General features: G+C 36.2%; 1 protein-coding gene across 2 annotated transcripts in view; it reads right to left on the bottom strand.

Annotated features, from left to right (window-relative positions):
• Birc6 (baculoviral IAP repeat containing 6) overlaps positions 1–19,284 on the bottom strand; it is a 182,177-nt gene that overhangs the window by 62,502 nt on the left and 100,391 nt on the right. For both annotated transcript variants that reach the window (XM_051168400.1, XM_051168481.1), the window contains exons 38-50: positions 18,473–18,626; positions 16,232–16,348; positions 14,518–14,672; positions 13,911–14,037; positions 11,014–11,124; positions 10,007–10,140; positions 8,081–8,208; positions 6,401–6,963; positions 5,103–5,278; positions 4,497–4,593; positions 4,165–4,359; positions 3,239–3,439; positions 776–1,055 (exon numbers count right to left, since the gene is read on the bottom strand). In XM_051168400.1, the coding sequence (XP_051024357.1) occupies positions 776–1,055; positions 3,239–3,439; positions 4,165–4,359; positions 4,497–4,593; positions 5,103–5,278; positions 6,401–6,963; positions 8,081–8,208; positions 10,007–10,140; positions 11,014–11,124; positions 13,911–14,037; positions 14,518–14,672; positions 16,232–16,348; positions 18,473–18,626 (2,438 nt within the window). The remainder of the gene's footprint in view (positions 1–775; positions 1,056–3,238; positions 3,440–4,164; positions 4,360–4,496; positions 4,594–5,102; positions 5,279–6,400; positions 6,964–8,080; positions 8,209–10,006; positions 10,141–11,013; positions 11,125–13,910; positions 14,038–14,517; positions 14,673–16,231; positions 16,349–18,472; positions 18,627–19,284) is intronic.

The raw sequence follows: 19,284 nt of genomic DNA on the forward strand, positions 1-19,284 counted from the left end.
AATTCTGGAGACTTGGTAGAGAATTACACACTTACACACATAAACACACGCGCGCGCGCGCGCGCGCACCCACGGTCAGGCTGCCCTATAGGATACAGTAACACTGAATAATTCATAAAAGAAACCCTAAATGTTTGATTGGGCAACAATGTTAACGAAACCAGTATCAAATATTCAAACATAAAATTTATCACAAGAATGTGAATTAGAGGCGACATTAGGTACCTTGCTTGTGAGAATAATACTCTTATTAACTGACAATGATGAAATTCCCTAAAGATTGGCTCACTGCTTTAGTTACATTTGTATGGTTCAAATTTTTCCTGTTGCTACCTACTTAAAAATTCCTATAACAAGACTACAGCCCCAAAACCGAAGGCTACAAAAGCACACACAGTGAACACACTAAGGCTTAGCTTACAGACCAAACACGCATGAATCTCAACTCACTGCTTCAATGCTCAATCTCCACAAAGTTACTGTGTTTACACCTAATAGAACGCGGTGCTAGATAAGCACGCACACAATAACAATTTAAACAGAAATTATTCTTATAGGTTTTTTTTTAATGGTATACGCCCTATGAAGCTCTAGATTTCCAGGAACTCACTATGTAGACTAGGCTGGCCCAGAACTCACAGAGATCCACCTGACGCTGCCTCCCAAGTGCTGGCTGGGATTAAAGGGGTGGACCATCACACCAGGCTAGGATGAAAACTTGGAAAACAAACATGGAAAGCACTCTTTTTAAAGAGTAAGAAATAACAAAGCATACCTTGTTTTTGAAACTTGATCTTCAGATGGAAGAAAGGGATTATTAACTGTGGCTGAGGAAGTGGTACCAAAAGCAGTAAGGCCTAATAATTTAATCTGTGACAGGCCTAGGGTGCTGGCATCCCGAGGACGATGCAGCCTGAGGCAGACAGCAGAAGCTACCTCAGCTTTGACCAGCTGAATTTTGATGTAGGTGAGACCACTTGTGATAACAGGAGTAGACAAAGGTAGCATATTAACCCCATCTGCACTGACTTCAACAGACACTGATGATGGGCAGGCTGGAGGAAGAGAAATGGAACATTAAAAAAAAAGTGAACTAGATGCCACACTCTAATACAAATGCAACTTTCAGATGCATACTCTATAAATTTTTGAATGCACTATATATAAAACAAATTACATCATCACTATAATTCATCATAGTTTTGTAGATTGTTTTAAAAATTGTGACCTTCAATAATTAAAATAATCATAAATATTATCATAGTGGCGCAAGAAACTAACTATAGATTTCAATACATACAGAACTGATACTCCTAAAAGGGAAAATAAAACAATTTGCAGGCAATTGCTTCTTATTCTTGTTCTACCAAAACTGTCATGAACAGTAAGACTTACATTAAGTTAGGATTACCTGCCGAAAATAATTTGAGCAGAACAGTGTAACAATTGCTTTAGGGCTTCATATTGTTAATTTCCTTTATGCAATTTGTTTAAACTCACAGCTAATTTTCAAACTGATGATACTTTTTATTTTGTTTGTATTTTAATCCTGAACCAAATACTTTCAAATTTTAAAAGTAGAGCAATTCTTGTACTGGAGGAGCACCAGTGAGGTAACAACAACTGTGAACTCCCACAGGGACGTTACTGCTCTCAACATAGCATAGAAACCAACAGAGCAAACACACCTATTAACAAGAAATCTTGAAAATTAGTTTATTTTTAATTTCAATGATAAACATACTTAGGATAATGTTATTAACTACCAATTAGACGGCAGGCTTACACTGAGAGTTAGAGAAAAATTTAAAACTTTGTAAACTGTAACTTTAAACACACTTCAAGAAACTAACATGTTTCTTGACTGAGTTAATAACAACTGAGCAATACCATCTAAGAAATCAAAGAATTCAAATTCCTACCACAGTTTAATAATAAATCTATTTAATTTTCATTGGACTAACATATTGAATCTTTGCCATAATCCACCAGTAACCTACCTGTTAGTTAGGCATTCATAAATACCAGCTTTGCCCACCTATACTATACATGCTTTCTTGATTCCTACAAACAAAATCTATCCACACTTACATAAACAATTCACCTTCAAATAAAAGCTTTCTCATTTTAGACCCTAATGAAGTGTAGAAGGGAGGGGGAGAGAGAATACTAGAGATTAATGCCAAGGCTTAAAAGGAAAGTGCTTCAACAGAGTTACATCACTAGATCATCCCATTGTTTTTATCTTAAAACTAGGCCCCTCAAAACTGCTCACTCACTATGACACCCACAGAGACCCTCAACTATAAATCCTCCTGCCTAAGCATAAGCAGCTAGGGTTACAAGCCTCTGCTAATCTGTCAAGACATACTTTGTCTAAATAGTTTTTAACCTTGCCAGGAGTGGTGGCACATGCCTTTAATCCTAGCACTCAGGAGGCAGAGGCCAGCCTAGTCTACAAAGCTAGTCCAGGATAGCCAAGGCCTTATACAGAGAAATCCTCTCTTTTTATTTTAAAGAAATAATAATTTTTTTAAAAAGCCTGCCAAAACAAGGCTTTAGAATATGTTAGCCTTTTCAACTTTATTTTATTTCATCTGGTAACACAGGCTGATCTCAAGCTTAAATATCTCATACCTCACACTCCCATGAGATGAAATTACAGCATTATAATTGACTTTCACCTTATATTAATTATGTGATTATGCAATAGTTTGAATAACATAAGTAAATAATAGTCTACCTTTCAAATAAAAATATTCTTCCGAACACACCAAGAATCTATGATATCTCCTATAGTTTTTCATCCAATAGAGTGACACTGGATAACAATGAGAAACACTGTACACAAATTAAGGTAACAGTCTCACTATAAACTGTAAGTATAAGGAAAGAATCTAAATGACTTCAAAGTAGAAAATGGTACCAAGCACTGTTAATAAGTACATTATAAAGTTCTGTCTCTACTTAATCTAGAACCGATCTTCCAAATATTTTAAGGAATTTACCTTAAAATCCCGATAAAATATATTAAATTAACAACCAACTGAATTATAAAATACTGTAAAAAAAAAATGCACTCAAAGCTAATTAAACAGACACACACAAGCATGCACACACACTCACTCACATGCTCACTTTAAAATCAAAGGGAATACACATCAGGGCTTGGTCAATAGTACTCGTGTGTACCTGTCTCTAAGTTAGTGCTATTCTCATGATGTCTCATAGTACTCACTTGCAAGAGATGCAAGGTGAGGTTGGATGTGTATCTCCTTCAGCAACACTGCTGAAGGAAGGTGGATGGTAAGGTCACACCAAGCCTCCTCTGGCAGAAAGATATAAGACCAAGCAGCAGAGCGAGCTCTTCGGTGGGGTGGTGTAGCTTGCAACAGCACCTCGGCTGGTTGGGCAGTAGGACTACTGGAAGTGATTGTACCTATAAGAAAACATTTTAAATAGCATACCTACAGGTGAAAGGGTACAGTAAGACATTGGGAAATACTCAAATGATAGTGTGAATATTAAACTATAAAAGTGAGCAGAAAATAAACATCTGGTGGAATCACTACACTTTTAGTACCACGCATGATTATCAAAGAATTCCCAAAACAGTAAGACAGCTAGTCAACTGGCAAATGACAAGTTCGTTATCGATGTGAAAATGATTATTAGTGACCACAAGTCTAGCGTCTTTTAAAAATGAATTAGGTATGAACTCTGACCACTATATTTTTACCAAGGAAACAATGATCTTTATTTCTCAGATATTCATGTTCATAAAATGGCAATTAAAAAAGCATGAAAAGAAATGCAGTATAAAGGCATAAACACCTAAATTAATCCTTTAAAATATATTAATTAATCTGTTCAGGGTGATTAACATCTAAAGAGAAAACTGACCTAATAATGTTACAGGTGCATACACTATACATCTATTTCAACTGAAAGTTGAAACTTTAAAAAACAAACTAACTAACTAAAACCTTAAAACGTTTGTTGTAGTTAATAGCATGCTTAGGTAACAACAGCATACAAGACAATTGTTTATATTTAAAATGCTACTAATCTCATATCAACTTTTCTCAACAATTAATTTTATTTCGCAGCATCCAAGAAACTAAGTTGAGTCATAATATTAAGAGGCAGGACCATTTTTCTTACCAAGAGGTGCAAAGTTATGGATTCCTTCTGCATTGTCAGGCTCAGAGGCGAGGATTCTTGTTTTCAAAGCGCTGTCAACAGCTTTATTTGGACCAGAATCAAGAAACTTCATAATAGTTGATACCATACTTCTTGCAGTATTCACAATAGCCCTTGTACTGGTAACCATATTGTTGCAAATAAGCTGAACTCCACCTAAATTCACAAACAATACTAAGTGAAAACAATCCTAAGATCAACAGTGAGCATTCAGACTACAAAAATGAACATGCTAAAATGTTAGCTGAAAAAGATCATGCTAAAATGATACTATATGGGATTCTTTTTCTTACCCATATCATGGAATGCTTTCAAGGCATCACTAGTATCCAACACTCTCAAAATAAACCACAACAATGGTTCCGATAACTGGCAAGTAGCAAGAGAACCCTAAAAAGTAAATAAACACAGCATGATTTTAAGTGTCTATGAATTTGGACAACTACATTTCTTAATATAATTGAAACAAAAAGTATTAAATCATCAATGAATTAATTAAAGCATTATATTAAAATAAAAATTTACCCTACCCTCTTTTAACTAAAAAGAAACAAATATAAATTTTTAAAAGTTATCCATCTTAAGTAGTTACTGTAACATTTGGGAAAACATCTTGCTAGTCAACAATGCTATCATAGGGAAAAAGAGTAACTGAACTCCCCAGAATACAAATATTTTCTTTTTCTATCCCTGTACTCATGTTTAAAAATACTATACAACCGAATTTTATTCTTCAATTTCTACTAAAAATGAAATAAAATTTACTTTGCTCATGCATTGCTGTTTTGTTTTCCAATACATTATATGGATACTCTTAATTTGTCTATCTGATACGCAATTCTCTACTAGCATTTTATCAAATTGCTAAATTGTTGCAGCAGCTGCTGGATTGAACATACTTGTCTGCCCATGTATCCACAGGCCATGTAGGTCAAGATTGGCTGTAACATCATGTGGACTGTAGAGGCTTTCTTACTAAGTGTTGTCAAAATGGTAAATAATCCATCTCCAACTGATATGGCATCTAACCCACCATGAAAGTTTTCATGTTTGGTGAGATGTAAGCCACTTGCACCTAGTTTAATAAAAGATTACACATTTTTTTAAAAGTACACACATAAAAAATGATGAAATTTTTAACAGTTTGAAAAGCCAGATTTTTTAAAAAAACACTAAAGTCTGGGTACGTAAGTCTCTTTTCTTTCTCATGAACAGAAACTCAACACATAGAGATAGAGTCAGTTCTCTCTCCCTGTCTCTGTCTCTGCCTGCCCGCCCCCCATGCACACACATCCCTATAAAGACCAGTGCTATTCAGTAAAGTATGATTTGGTGGGTTATCATATCACATGAGATCTCCTACTGCAGGTTAATATAAAAAGCTGTTCTACTATGTGACTCTAAATGCTAGTATGAAATGAATCAAGAAGAAAATAAAGAGTCTGGATTAAGAGCACTGTCTCCTCTTACAGAGGACTCAGTTTTGATTCACAGCACCAACACATGGTAGCTAGCTCCCATCTGTCTGTAACTGTAGTCCAGGGGGATTTGATGCCATCTGAGGGCATGCAAGTGGTGCAGACATACATCCACGGTGAGAGGGGAATACCAGTAGGCAGAAGGGGTTATCAGACATAAACACTGTCACATTTTGTTAAAGTAATGCAATATATTAGTTTCCAAAGGGTAGAAAAGTTAAGCAATAGCATGTGAAAGTATAATGAAACATGTCATAAAAGCAAGCAGGAACAGGAATACAACTTACTGGTATCTAATACAATGAACTCATTGTAGGCATTTAGATATAAATTATGGTACATAAGTCTAATGTTTTAATATTTATTCTCTCTCCCCCTCCTCCAACCCCTTTTGGAGACAGGGTCTCCCTAGTTACCCTAAAACTCACTATGTATGTATACCATGCTGACTTCAAACTCACAGGGAGTCCTCTTCCTTTTCCTCCTCAGTGCTGAAATTAAAGGCAATGTGCCACCATGCCTGGCTAATCTTGATTTCTTAATTAAGTTACTTCGTTAGTGTTTCTCAGAAATTTGAAACTGCCACATACAATCTTTTGATAGTGTGTTTCCTGTAAGTATTCACTAATAACATAAGTTGTTGTGAAAAATCTTACAAAGAAAAGTAAGAATAGGTATAGTACCAAGAAAAGATTAAGACTAACATTCCAAATACATACCAATTATCATTGCCATGGCACTGCTGTTACACAGGCCTAGGGCAGACAAAATCTGGCTCATGATCTGCTGGTTGGCTAAGACTAAGTCAGCAACATGTGCAGGAGATCCTGGAATACTGGTACTGCTTCCATTGACATCTTTGCCTCCTGAGACTTTTTCTTCATCTGAAACACTATCTGTTGCACTGGTGGCCACGGACACTCTTGCGCTGTATTCCCTATTGCTTGAAAGAGGCAGCTGTACTAAAATGTTAACAAGTTTTAACAAATCAAACATGAGTTGGTCTCTTGTCATTTCACCACAAACAGCTTTGGCGTCCCCTGGGCGGATGAGGCTGGCGAAGAGCCCTCCAAAGCAGGCTCGCGCACCAGCAGAGCTGTCTGACCCACTCCGAGACACTACTTTGTCTGAACAAGTGATATAGTGATGCACCAAGAAGGTGACGGACTCTACCACAGCAGAAATAGTGCTAACTGAGACAGCCTCAAAGTTCTGCTCCAGAGTGAATTCTAGCAGCTTTACTTGGGCATCAAGAGGTCCTTGGCCTGTCTGGAAGGCCCCCCTGCAAAGACAAGAGAGAAATACACAGGATTAAAAATTAAATCACTTTAGATGGCTTTGATTGGCTTAACTACCGTGTTTTTCATTTACCAGTTCTTCAAATTTAGCCAGGTTTTCTGCCTTGTCTCCATTTTATTATACCAAACCAAAAATAGCTTCCCTTCTAAACTGAAAACAAAAGGAAAAATACTAAATAACCTTAAAGTAACAAACTAAAAGATTTTAGTTACATGATGATTTCTACAATGCTCACTCATGTATTCTGAGGACACTGGCTAACCAGGTAGTTTCTTCAGCCTCTACATAAATAACATTACTGTTTGTAATGCATTAGAAGTTTTCCTCAGGCTAGAACTGTAGCTCAGAGGTACAGGTATAAGGCAGGTCCTAGAGCATCATATAATGATGACAATAACTCACTGTCACGTGACAATCTAGGATACAGAAATATTTAATCATTTTAAGAATTAACACAATATAGCTAAGTTTATTCTTTTAACATGCTGCATAATTTTATTTACTTATGGTTTCTATATGAAATTAAACTGTTACTTTATTTTTTGAGCTATCTTTCTTTGCCATATTATTATTACATATATTTCTAAAAACTCACTCTAATTTCTCTCTACATTTCAGAAGGATTTAGGTAATTTCTTTTTTTGTTTGTTTGTTTCTGAGACAGGGTTTTTCTGTTTAGCCCTGGCTCTCCTGAAACTAGCTCTGTAAACCAGGCTGGCTTTGAACTCAGAGGTCCACCTGCCTCTGCCTCCCCAATGCTGGGATTAGAGGTGTAGGCTACCACCACCTAGCTGAATTTAAATAATTTCAAAATCTTTCAGCTTAAAAGTTATTAAAATTTGTAAGACCACTAAAACATTGGCAGAACTTTAAGGAACATGTTTCTAATGTAACATAAACTCAAAGACCTAAAGAAAACCTATGATGAAATAAAATGAAAATGACTCAAAACACCCAGTCAGCCCTCCCTCAACCCAAGTATCCTTTGGCCTATTTGTGGCCAAATCAACCCCCAAATAAACGCTGAGGGAAAGTATATTTGGAAGACTCCACATTCATTCTTATATCAGGACATAATAGGGGTAGATACTGTCATTTACCTTTCTGTGGACAGTATATGAATTAGCTTAAGCAACAGTTCACTGAATATCTGAGGACATGTTGGAGACAGATGTACTTGTAATCGGGTGAGAAATTCCTGCATAGCTTGTGTAGCTGTTGGACCAACCTGAGGAGAGATGAGTAGCCACTGAAAACCACTAAGCCATACAAATGGCATTTTGAAAGTGTCAACAGATGTAAAGGTAGGACTTATAGCAGTAGAGAACTTCATAGGGGAAGAACAAAATATTAACAAGGGCAGATGACAGCAAATTTACGTTTTAGGTCTTTATTTATTTCCTATAACTTTTTTTGTTTGTTTGCTTTTCGAGACATGGTTTCTCTGTGTAGCCTTGACTGTCCTAGACTCATTTTGTAGACCAGACTGGCCTTGAACTCACAGCGATCCACCTGCCTCTGCCTCCCAAGTGCCGGAATTAAAGGCGTGCGCCACTACCACCCAGCATATTTACTGTAACTTAAAACTGTAGATTCCATTATAAATCCTTTTTCTTATGACTATATAACAAGTAATAAAGATTTGCTTCAATGACCAAGTAATGTCTTTGTAATAATTCCCAAACTATAAGTACATTTTAAAATGATTTTTATGAACATCCTTATAAAAAATGTGACCTCTAAAGAAAATAATTTGGGACCAAAAACATGGCTCAGTGATTATGAGCATTAGCTGATCTCCCAGAGGATCCAGGTTCAATTTTCTAGATTCCACATTGGTGGCTTACATTTGTCTATGTAACTCTAGTTCCAAGGGATCAGACACCCTCTTCCGGCCTCCATGGACACTAGGAATGCGTCTGGTGCACAGGTATACATGCAGATAAAACATTTATGCACAGAAATTAAATGTTAATGAAAGAATAAACAAAAAATAAAACCTGGATTCAGGTTAATTGATTCACCAATGGTAATATTTCAGAGTTTAGTAAAGCAAGGGCTTAAAAAAAAAAAAAAAAAAAAAAAAAAAAAAAACAACCAACAAAAACAATACACTCTAAAGCTACACCAAGTCACAAAATCCTGCTTTCCCAAACTTCCTTCTCATCAATAAAAGAGATGAGTTTAAAAAAAAAAAAAAAAAAAAAAAAGGAGTGATGGTAATCAGTACTCAATGAGCAGACTAATGAGCTTCAGGTTAAGGACACTTTCACAACTTTCACAGTGTTTCAACGTAATGGCCTTTTTTATCTGGATAATTTGCTTTGACAAAAAATAAAAATAAAAATTCTAGAGGAATTTATGAAAAGTAAAACAAAACAAAACCCACTAACTTATTTTTAAATTATGTAAAAGAAGTTTGCTAATATTTTTTTAAAAATCATAGCACTCTTAGTCACATTTCTGATATAAAAACGATATAAAGAAAGCTTAATTTCTTAAAATAACTTTTACTGTCTTTATGTTAAAAATCATTTGAGTAAGAAACAATAATATAGTAAGACTACTTGATAGAAGAAGTACATTACAATGTAAATAAAACTGATATGAAGGATTTACAGTGAGATGCCTAAATCTCATTCCTGGGCAATATTTTTGAGGTTTTATTTTTTGGGGTTAGGGAAAATCAGTAGTATCATAAAATATTAAAATTAATTGTCAATTTTAATAATACCACTAATTAATTGAGAAATTGCAGGAAAACTTTAATACCCCTGAAAATTTTTAAATTATTCAAAAAATAACACTAGCAGGGCACAGTGGTGCACACCTAGCCCTCAGGAGGCAAGAGATAGGACAATCTCCATGTGTTCAAGGCCAGGCTAGTCTACAGAGTGAGTTCTAAAACTGCCAGAGCTGTCTAAAAATCAAAACAAAAACAAACAAAAAGAGAACAAGCCAAATAAACAAAACTGTGTACACAAAAGCATACTACCAGTCTTTCACAAAGGCCAATTTTAAATTACCTGTGGGCTGTGCTGACTCGTCCCATGTGGACTGGTACCAGAAAGAAACTTCACTAACACGTGAATAAGGTTTGGATCTGAAACCAACAAATGAGCCGTAGTCTCCTGGGTTCCAATAGAACTACTAGAACCAGCTATTAAAAAAGAAAAAAGAAAAAGAAAGAATCTCTAGCAATCATGAAATACAGCTTTTATACACAATTTTTCCTTGCAAAGAAAGAGCCCACATTTCCTATTTAAAACAGAGTTCAATCACATGGGTCTGTGGCACAGGCAATTAATCCCAGTCCCTGAGGGTGCTGGAACAAGAGAAGAAACAATGTCTTCAGGAAGTGCTAGAGTTAGAGTTCAAAGCCATCCAGGACAGAAGTTAGTAGAGGGTTTCACATGCAAAAAGCTCAGGTTCAATACTCTCTCCGCACAAGACAGACCTGGGTTTCATTCTCTCTTCTCATCTACCATATGTGTACTCTTACCTCCCTTCAGATTGTGAAAAAGATCTAATACATCTTTATTTAATGCAGACAAGTGGAGAGGACCTAAATACCAAGTGTCCTATTTTAAGTGTAACAGCTTTCCCTTTCCACAAACAAAAAAAGATATACTTAATAGAGTTAGTATATTTTTAAAATTCAATTCTCTAAAATAAACCAAGACAGAGGTATTCCTTTTTGAAAACCATAGGTTATAGTCTGTGAACTACAGACAAGTACTAACTTAATCTTCAGTATCACATACCCATGTGGGAAATATAATACAAATCACAAAGTGGAACAGTTTAAATATGACTGTAAAAGATTTTCTATTAAATGACATTATGTTTAAATAAACATGAAATCCATTCAAATATTGTTATAATGCAGAGATTACATATGAAGAACAGAACAAAAGGCAATGAATCCTTAGATTACTATTTCATTTTCTTAAAGAACATACATTAAGAACTTCAATGTTAGAAATACTAAAGTACATGCCAGAGATCGATATAAATAAAATTTTGAACTTACAGTTAAGCTGCATGTTCGTCATGAGTGTTAGGCTATGAAGCACAAGGCACCACGTCCGGAGCAAAGTATTTGGATACCAAGCTAGCACTGTGAGAAAGCTAGTTATTGATGCTACATAGAAATGAGAAGGAAAAAGTATCCTTAGTCAGGATAACTGATTGTTTACTAATGATTAAAAAGACACAATTACCTCATTAATTGTTATCTTCAAAATACACAACCAAATATTCCTCACTAACTACAAATAAAACTCTAATGTCGGTAATGAGGAGGCTGAAGAGATGGCACAGTGGGTAATAGTGCTTCCTGCTCTGCATAAGATTCCTATAAGACCACCACTGCATAGAACTCCACTTCCGTAACAGCTGATGTGTCTTCTGACCTCTGTGGGTGCCAACAAGTGCATACATGTTTTAGAAAGTAATAACAAGACAAGTTGAAAGCTCAGCATGTGACACAAAATAAAATGTCATCATTACAAATCTGCTGTGCCTTTTTTTTTTTTTAATCCAATGTGATTTCTCTGTAAGTTACATTCTTTGGAACAAAATTATATTAAAAAGTACCCTGAAATATCTGGGAGACAGTATACCAATCAAAACCAATTAAACTTGAGAAGAAAAGGACAAACTCAAACTAATTAGGTAACTTGGGAGATAGACACAGAAAGAAGTAATAGCAGCTAGAAAAATTAGGAAGATGCTCAAAGTGTACAGTGCCCATCAAATACAGCAATACGTGCAGGAGCAGGACCCAGTTCTGCCTTTAAAACATGCTGCAAACATGCTGCAGAGATGCTTGTTGGCAGCTGTAAGGAAGGAAGCAATGGAAGTTTGGAAGATCTGGAATGCCAAAGTCTTGATACAACAAAACCAGATGCACTTTAAAAATCCAAAAACAAAAGACCATCTTACTGGCCTCAAATGGAACGATTTCCAACTTCAACCATTAGAACCATAGGAAAATTTCATTTTGACAATTCTAATGAAATGCTAATAAGGCTGTATTTCAAGAAAATTGTCTTACCAAAAAACAAAACAAAACCATAAAGACTAGAAGTGACACGTGCTTCTAATTCTAGGCTAGAAAGCCTGTGAAGAACAAAGGAAAGAAGAAAGGGAGAGGGGGAAGAAAGAAAAAATGAGAGAGGGAGGGAGGGAGGGAGGGAGGGAGGGAGGGAGGGAGCAAGACAAGAATGGGGATAAAGAGAAGGAAGGGAAAACCCAACCAGCTCAGCTTTTATTTTATGGTGAGATTTATTTCATTTGATGTGTATGAATACTTTGCCTGAACATATGTTGTGGATCACACGTATGCTTGGTGTCCAAAGACGTGAGGTGGATCCCTAGAACTACAATTATAAATGGTTATCAGCTACCATGTAGGTGGCTAGGAACCACACTTAGGTCCTCTGCAAGAACAAATGTTCTTAACTCCTGAGCCACCTCTCCAGTCCCCACAAGTTAGCTTTTAGAAAGCAGTCTGTAGTAAACTATGAAAATAGTTGGCTATTCTTTCAGAAAACCATGCAAACCAAATCTTCATGTTTACTTTCAGAGTAGCCAGGATACTGTGCAGGCCAAGAAAGGCAAGTGCCTATCCACAGATCACAAAGTACACAAAAGATGCCACTGAGAAGAAGTGACATGTACCACCTGACATTACAACTGTGGAGTTGGTAGGTACGCTGAATAGCAGAGATATACAGTGAGTGACCCAAAAAGAGAGAGATAAATTTTAGTTAAGTGCTTAAAAAACAAAACGAAAATGAAAAAACAAAACAAAAAGTAATGCTGAATGAAGGAATTGTGATGTGGAGTGTCAGGAAATTTAACATATCCAAGTGAACAAATAACCAACACACATTCCTTATTTACAGACCACATGGGGAGATTAGCCTAAGCTTGAGTTCCCTCTGCCATAAGGGGAGAATCCTGCCTAAAAAGGAAAAAAAAGTATTCCAAAAACAGAAGTGGAAATGCAGAAGAGAAAGAATAGCAAAGAACAAAGAAGCAAAACCCTCCAGCATGGGGGGAAAAATACACCATAAAATTAATGCAAAGAGGTTAAAGAGATAGCTCAGCATGTAAAAGCAATTGCTGTAAAAATCTAAGGATCAAGTTTACATCCCTAGAACCCATGTAAAAAGCTGAAGGTACAGTACCTGTTACCCTAGTATGAGAGCAGAGACAGCAGAACTGCTACAGCTTGCTGGTGGCAAGAGACTCTGACTCAAGGAAATAAGGAAGACAGTGAAAGAGTAGGGAACTTTAAGCCCTAGTCCACGCACACAGACACACAGACGCACAGACACGCACACACACAGACACACACACACACACCTATGGAAAAAGGAAAGGAGGAGAAGGCAAGAGGAAAGAGAAGGGAAAGGGAAACAGGCTGAAGGAGGAGAAGGGGAATCAAAGTTGTTAGGGTTTTTGTTTGTTATTGTTGTTTCTTTTCATTTCTTTGAGACAGGTTCTCAGTATGCAACCCTGGCTGTCCTGAAACCCACTATTTAAACCCAGGCTAGCCTGAAACAGACATCAGAACACCTGACTTAAAACATTAGCCAGACACTGAGCTCTCGAATAAACAAAAAACAAACAACAAACCATTTACTTATTTATTTTTGAGGTAGGGGCTCACTATGCAATTCTAGTCGGCCTGTAACTCACTAGGTAGACCAGGAGTTACACTCAAAACACTCCACCTGCCTCTGCCTCTCAAATGCTGGGATTAAAGGCATATGCCACCACACGCAGCCATAACACAATTCTTTAGCCAAAATAATACAACCTTAAGAATAAAGATAATATACATTTTAACCTAATTATGCACATTTAAAAATTAGCTATTTTGATTACATTAATGGTTTTCCAGGAAAGAACTCTTACCTTGATTTAATGAGATGACAGGTATCCGATTAGCATTATATAAAAAAATATCTGCTCCATTCTCTTTGTTCCCTGATGAGCTAGAATTAAGGCTCAATGTGAGCCACAACTGAAGAAGTGATTCCAACTTTAAGAAATGTTTAAAAAAAAAGAAAGAAGAAAACTAAGAAGGGGGAAGTGTACTTATATTATAAAGCACTGTTCAAACAAAATATTCTACGCTGCGGCCTTACCATCGCCTTCTAACTATTTTAACTCAGCTCACAAGCAAACATATCTTAAAATTCTTGATAAATTATAACTGAGTTGAAATGTATAGTTCCCCTCACACTCCATGGTTTACTCAATGAAAAAATGGGTAGGTCAATTCTTTTCAGTCAGGGTTATACATTATATAAAGCAGAAACAAAAGTAGCAATGATTAAACGCATGAAAATAAAAAATAGCTGATCACTAAGGAAGGGGAATTCTTCAGTATTCCTAAGATTTTTCTGAACTGACTACAACAAAGAAACCACCATGATCAGGTTTGAATGAACCTGATCATTTAGTTCCAGCCAGTAATAGAAAATATGTCAAAACATATTACTTTCCTTTAAAGTCCTACCTGAACATGATGGACTTGAAGCATGGAAAAGAGTTTATTGAAACAAGCATTTAACATTGGGACAGATGATAACTGTATAATGAGCTGGCTGTTCTGGTTTGCTGCTTGAAGACTCCCTAGAAGTGAATCATCTGTTCCACTCGGAGATTGTGAAACTGGAAATCAAACACAAGTATCATTTTATAAGCAAGTTTCAGAACACATGTGAATTAACTAACAGTCAAGAATAGGTTAAAAACTGTTTATTAAAGTCAAAGTCTCTACAATGGTTCTATAATAGTATTTGGGGAAACTTTTTTATGATTTACTAGAAATTGAAGAAGACAAGATAAGGAGGCTCCCAAATTCACAGCATCAATGTCTACCACTTTTACAAAGCTAATGAAAGGAAAATATGACTATTAAGAGGGCAGTTTAGAATGCTGCACTACAAGAACACTGTGGAGAAATTAATCACACGTTCAGATTTATTATTTATTTATTATTTTCCTGTTTGTTTTGTTTTGTTTTTGGAGACACGGTTTCTCGGTGTAGTCTGTGTAGCCTTGGCTGTCCTGAACTTGCTTTGTAGATCAGGCTGGCCTGAAACTCAGAGAGACAGACCTGGCTCTGCCTCTCTGAATGTTGGTTCATTCCAAATACTTTTAAACTAAAAAGGGACACACTTGGTTGAGGACAGTGGTCAAGGACAGAAGAGTAACAGAAGTAGTTATTATTTTTTAAAGGCTTCCAATAAATTTCAAATAAACAATATCAAGTCACAAAATGGGATCTTGGAGGCATATTGCGCTGTGTCATGTCATGAGGATCCCATAGAGGATGGGACATAATGCACAATATTTCTAAGCACTAGTAGCAGGAGTTTTCTTCTTTTATTCCTTCATCTTCTACGAGCAAGAAATAAATGCAGATTGTAAACTTTCTATTTATCTTGAAGGGAATGCCTAAAACCACATTCATAAGCTAAATGCATTCTCCTCACAGGCCCATCATGATCATCCACAGCATCTCCAACTATCTATAATCCTTTACTCCTCCAGCCTAGGAAAAATTGCAGTGGCATGTGTACCTACGGGGAAAATGTCAGTTATTCATGCCTCCTCCTCAGCACCACTGCTTAATCTTTGTCTTTAGTAAGCAGGGTACGCCTCGAAATGCACTTCCCCAACAGGAGTAAATTTAGCAGTGTACATCAGCAATGCCCAAAACTGGCAGGCTACCCATTTCTGATCCAACCATATGACAAAAATGTGCCTTTATTTTGCTGTAATTACAATGAAATGCCTCTTAATTTTAAGGCCTTTTGTTTGGAGGCCTTTTGACAGACATTTCATTTATACCATCCAGCCCAGTATTTCATAGTAAGTACGCTAAAATTTTAAAAGTTTGCTATATGTTGGATGTATAATATAAGCAACGAGTTATGCAGTATTCCTTATAAGTTCCTTAACTTCACAGCAGCACTTACACAGAGCATGCTTTAGGCTTCTGGACTGAATCTACTTAGAACTAACTACATTTGACATGTACCCTAAAATGTCCACTTGTGAAAACACTGTCTCATTTCACAGCGAGCTGCCAAGTTACAAAGGCTGTATGCTACATAGTCAAAACATCCTTCAAATTTACAACAGATATAGAATTTTAATCTTGTCCTTGATGACTCAGGAAATGAACAATTCGGTGTGATAATCTGAAATGTAATCACACTCACAGGTAGGAGATGTGTTTGTCAATGCTTGTAAAATGGAATCTGCTTCCAGAGTTGACATCATTTTCAGCATAAGTTCGGCTTGCTGTTCAAGGCCAACTTCTAGACGAGCATCTAAAGCTACAAGAGGAAGGAGGAGATCAGTTACTACTCATGTGCAACAGGAATATGCCAGCACCTGACCCTAGAAGAGGCTGATGAGGCTTTTCCTTGGAAAAAGAAGAGAAGAGAAAAAAGAAATTCTGGCACGTGCTATCAGCACTAAACCAGGAAGGATATCTGAGTGAGCAGACTAGAGAAACAGGTGGAATAAATAAGGGACCCAATGACAATGGAAGGAAATACATTAAAGAAATACATTACAAAAAGAGGAGAAAACAAAAAGAAACTGAACAGAAGGCTAACAGATATAGAGATAAATGTTAGTTCATCAGAAAGGACACAGATAAATATGTACACACAGACACTCGCTCACATAATAACATCCGCTAAGACAGTAATAATACCATCTAAACCTTGGTTTCTTTAGACAAATTTTAAAATACGGTACTAATTATAGAAAGACTAACTCCCAAATACAGGCAAAAGCAGGAAATTAAGAAGCTGAGCCATCATACTTTGTCTAAGAACTAGAAAAATGCTCAAAGAGCCAGAAGCCACTTAGCATCTTACTAGTCATCTCTGAGACGATTTACATATCCAATTAAATGAAAGTAACTCAGGGTATATATTTAATAACTATACTTGACAATGATCAAAATTATAATTATGTCTACAGCTTTCAATAAAAACAAGTGACATTAAAATATTATAAGCATCTGATTAAAACAGAAAATGGAGGACTAAGTTAAAATTTGATGAAAACACATTTAGAAACACACTTCACACTGGTTTCTAGTACAATCTCTCACACACAAAGTAAGGTTAAAAAAAATAAGGAAATTAAATGCAATTCTGCAAATATGTATATAACGGGGTTTTTCCCCCCTGAGCTGACAATACGTCCTCCAAGAGCCAAAGCTGCCTAACAAAAATGCCAATACCAGACATCAAAAGCCCTCTTTTGAGCTGTTAGTTAAGGCTGTCCATAAGACTCTCAAATATTCAGACTACTGATATTCCCTTTGGTGGCCCACAATTGTGGAAGGTTAGAAACTATTGCACCTAAGAAACAGGGCCCAGGCGGCCCTGAGCTGCAACTGACCTGAATGCATCCTCCCTAAGAATGAGCAGCTCTCTAATTGATCTTAGGACCTGCTCAACAAGAGAGAAACCATGCCCGGTACTGAAAGCCTAGCCAACTAAGTACTAGTGAAGTCATGGACCTTGAAGAACCTACAACCACTACTTTTCTAAACTAGCATAGTCCATACCAACAACCTAAATATTAGTTCTGATATCTACAGATAAGCGTTGTCTTCACCCAATCAAGGTGAAGACATCAAGGTGTCTCCATCTGTTGCAACTTCTCTTTGCAACAGATGGAGACCATTATAGAAAAACAGCAATCAATCAAAACGCAGAGCTATGAAGCCCAATCTCAATAAATATGCCTAGAAGACAATCTCATACATTATGGAAGAATGAGAAGAAAAAGTGTAGGAGCCAAAGGCTCAGGGAATTTGCTGTGAAACTGTACTCCTAATAATGTTAAATTAATAATGTTAAATGCTACACCTATAATGTCTCAACAATATGACTGCTCAAACAACCCTAAAACATGCAAACAGACTGAACATGTTATATTTATGTATTTAGGAATATGTATGTGTGTGTTACTTATATCATAGGAAAGTATATACATATACACACACAGACACAAACACACACACACACGCATACATGTAATAACAATGAATGAAAACAGAGACTATCAATTTGAAAAGAGCATGGAGGGGCTTATGGGAGGATTTGGAAGAAGAAAAAGGAAAGAGGAAAAGATGTAACTATATTAAAATCTCAAAAGAAATTACAACAAAGTAAAATAATACATTGTCATTTTTACATATTAAACTATCATCAAATAGCTTAGGGTTACTCTTATTTAAAGAGAGAAATCAGGGCGGACCATCAATATATGGAAGCTCTTTAAGCATGCTGACAGAAATAGCTATGAATGGTAAAAATAGCACAGCGGTGACAGCAAATTCAGCTACTGTATACTCAAAATTCAACTTCTCAGAAGAAAACACCAATTTATAACATTCTTAGCATATGCCTTAAAATATTCCTAGGCACACTTACCCTGGGACACTGAAACACTGACAGTCTGGGATCCATTCTTTTCTGCGTTTGATGGTGGCTTTGCTACAGGCATCCCCAGGCCTCCAATGTAAGGGTTATAATTATAGGTACCATAATCAGCACCCCAATAGTCATACCATGTACTGCTTATAGGCTTATTTAAAAAAAAAAAAAGGAAATATTTTTAGTGAGTTATACATTTTTATAGTATTTTAGCCAGTATAAGCCTACAAAATAAACATTCTCGCCTTTTAAATTTCCCCAAGTTGTTAGAATTTTACCAATTACAGAATGGCTGACAAAACTTAGGAGTAATTATAAAATTAAAACCTGAAAGGCAACTAGCATCACTAATAAAATAATATAATCAAAGAGCAATAATTGTATAAAGTCTTGCAGGTGCATCTCCAAAAAATATGAAGGGAAAATAATACAGAAATGAGGACAGCGAGAATCTTTATCTCAGGTAAGACTCCAAGTGGCTGCCTGAAATGCTGTTAGTCCATAACTAACACCTGCTGACTTCTAGAAACTCCTACTACCATAACTGTTCATGGTTGTGAATGTTTAAAAGAAAAAGAATATGTTCTGTGTATGAAATTGTCATTATTTTAGTTTTATTTCAGATTTAAGAAATTTGTTTAGTGTGAGACAACTTGAAGAAATTGGTTCTCTCTTTCCACTATGTGGATGCTGGGGATCAAATTACCCTTGTTATTAGTACTTTAAAATTTTTTATTGTGCTTAATTATATTAAAGATAAATACGAAGTGTCGGGTCTTGCGGAACTGGAGTTACAGATGGCTGTCCAT

The sequence above is a fragment of the Acomys russatus genome, chromosome 1 (genome assembly GCF_903995435.1).
Source record: "Acomys russatus chromosome 1, mAcoRus1.1, whole genome shotgun sequence".
In the NCBI taxonomy this organism is placed as follows: domain Eukaryota; kingdom Metazoa; phylum Chordata; class Mammalia; order Rodentia; family Muridae; genus Acomys; species Acomys russatus.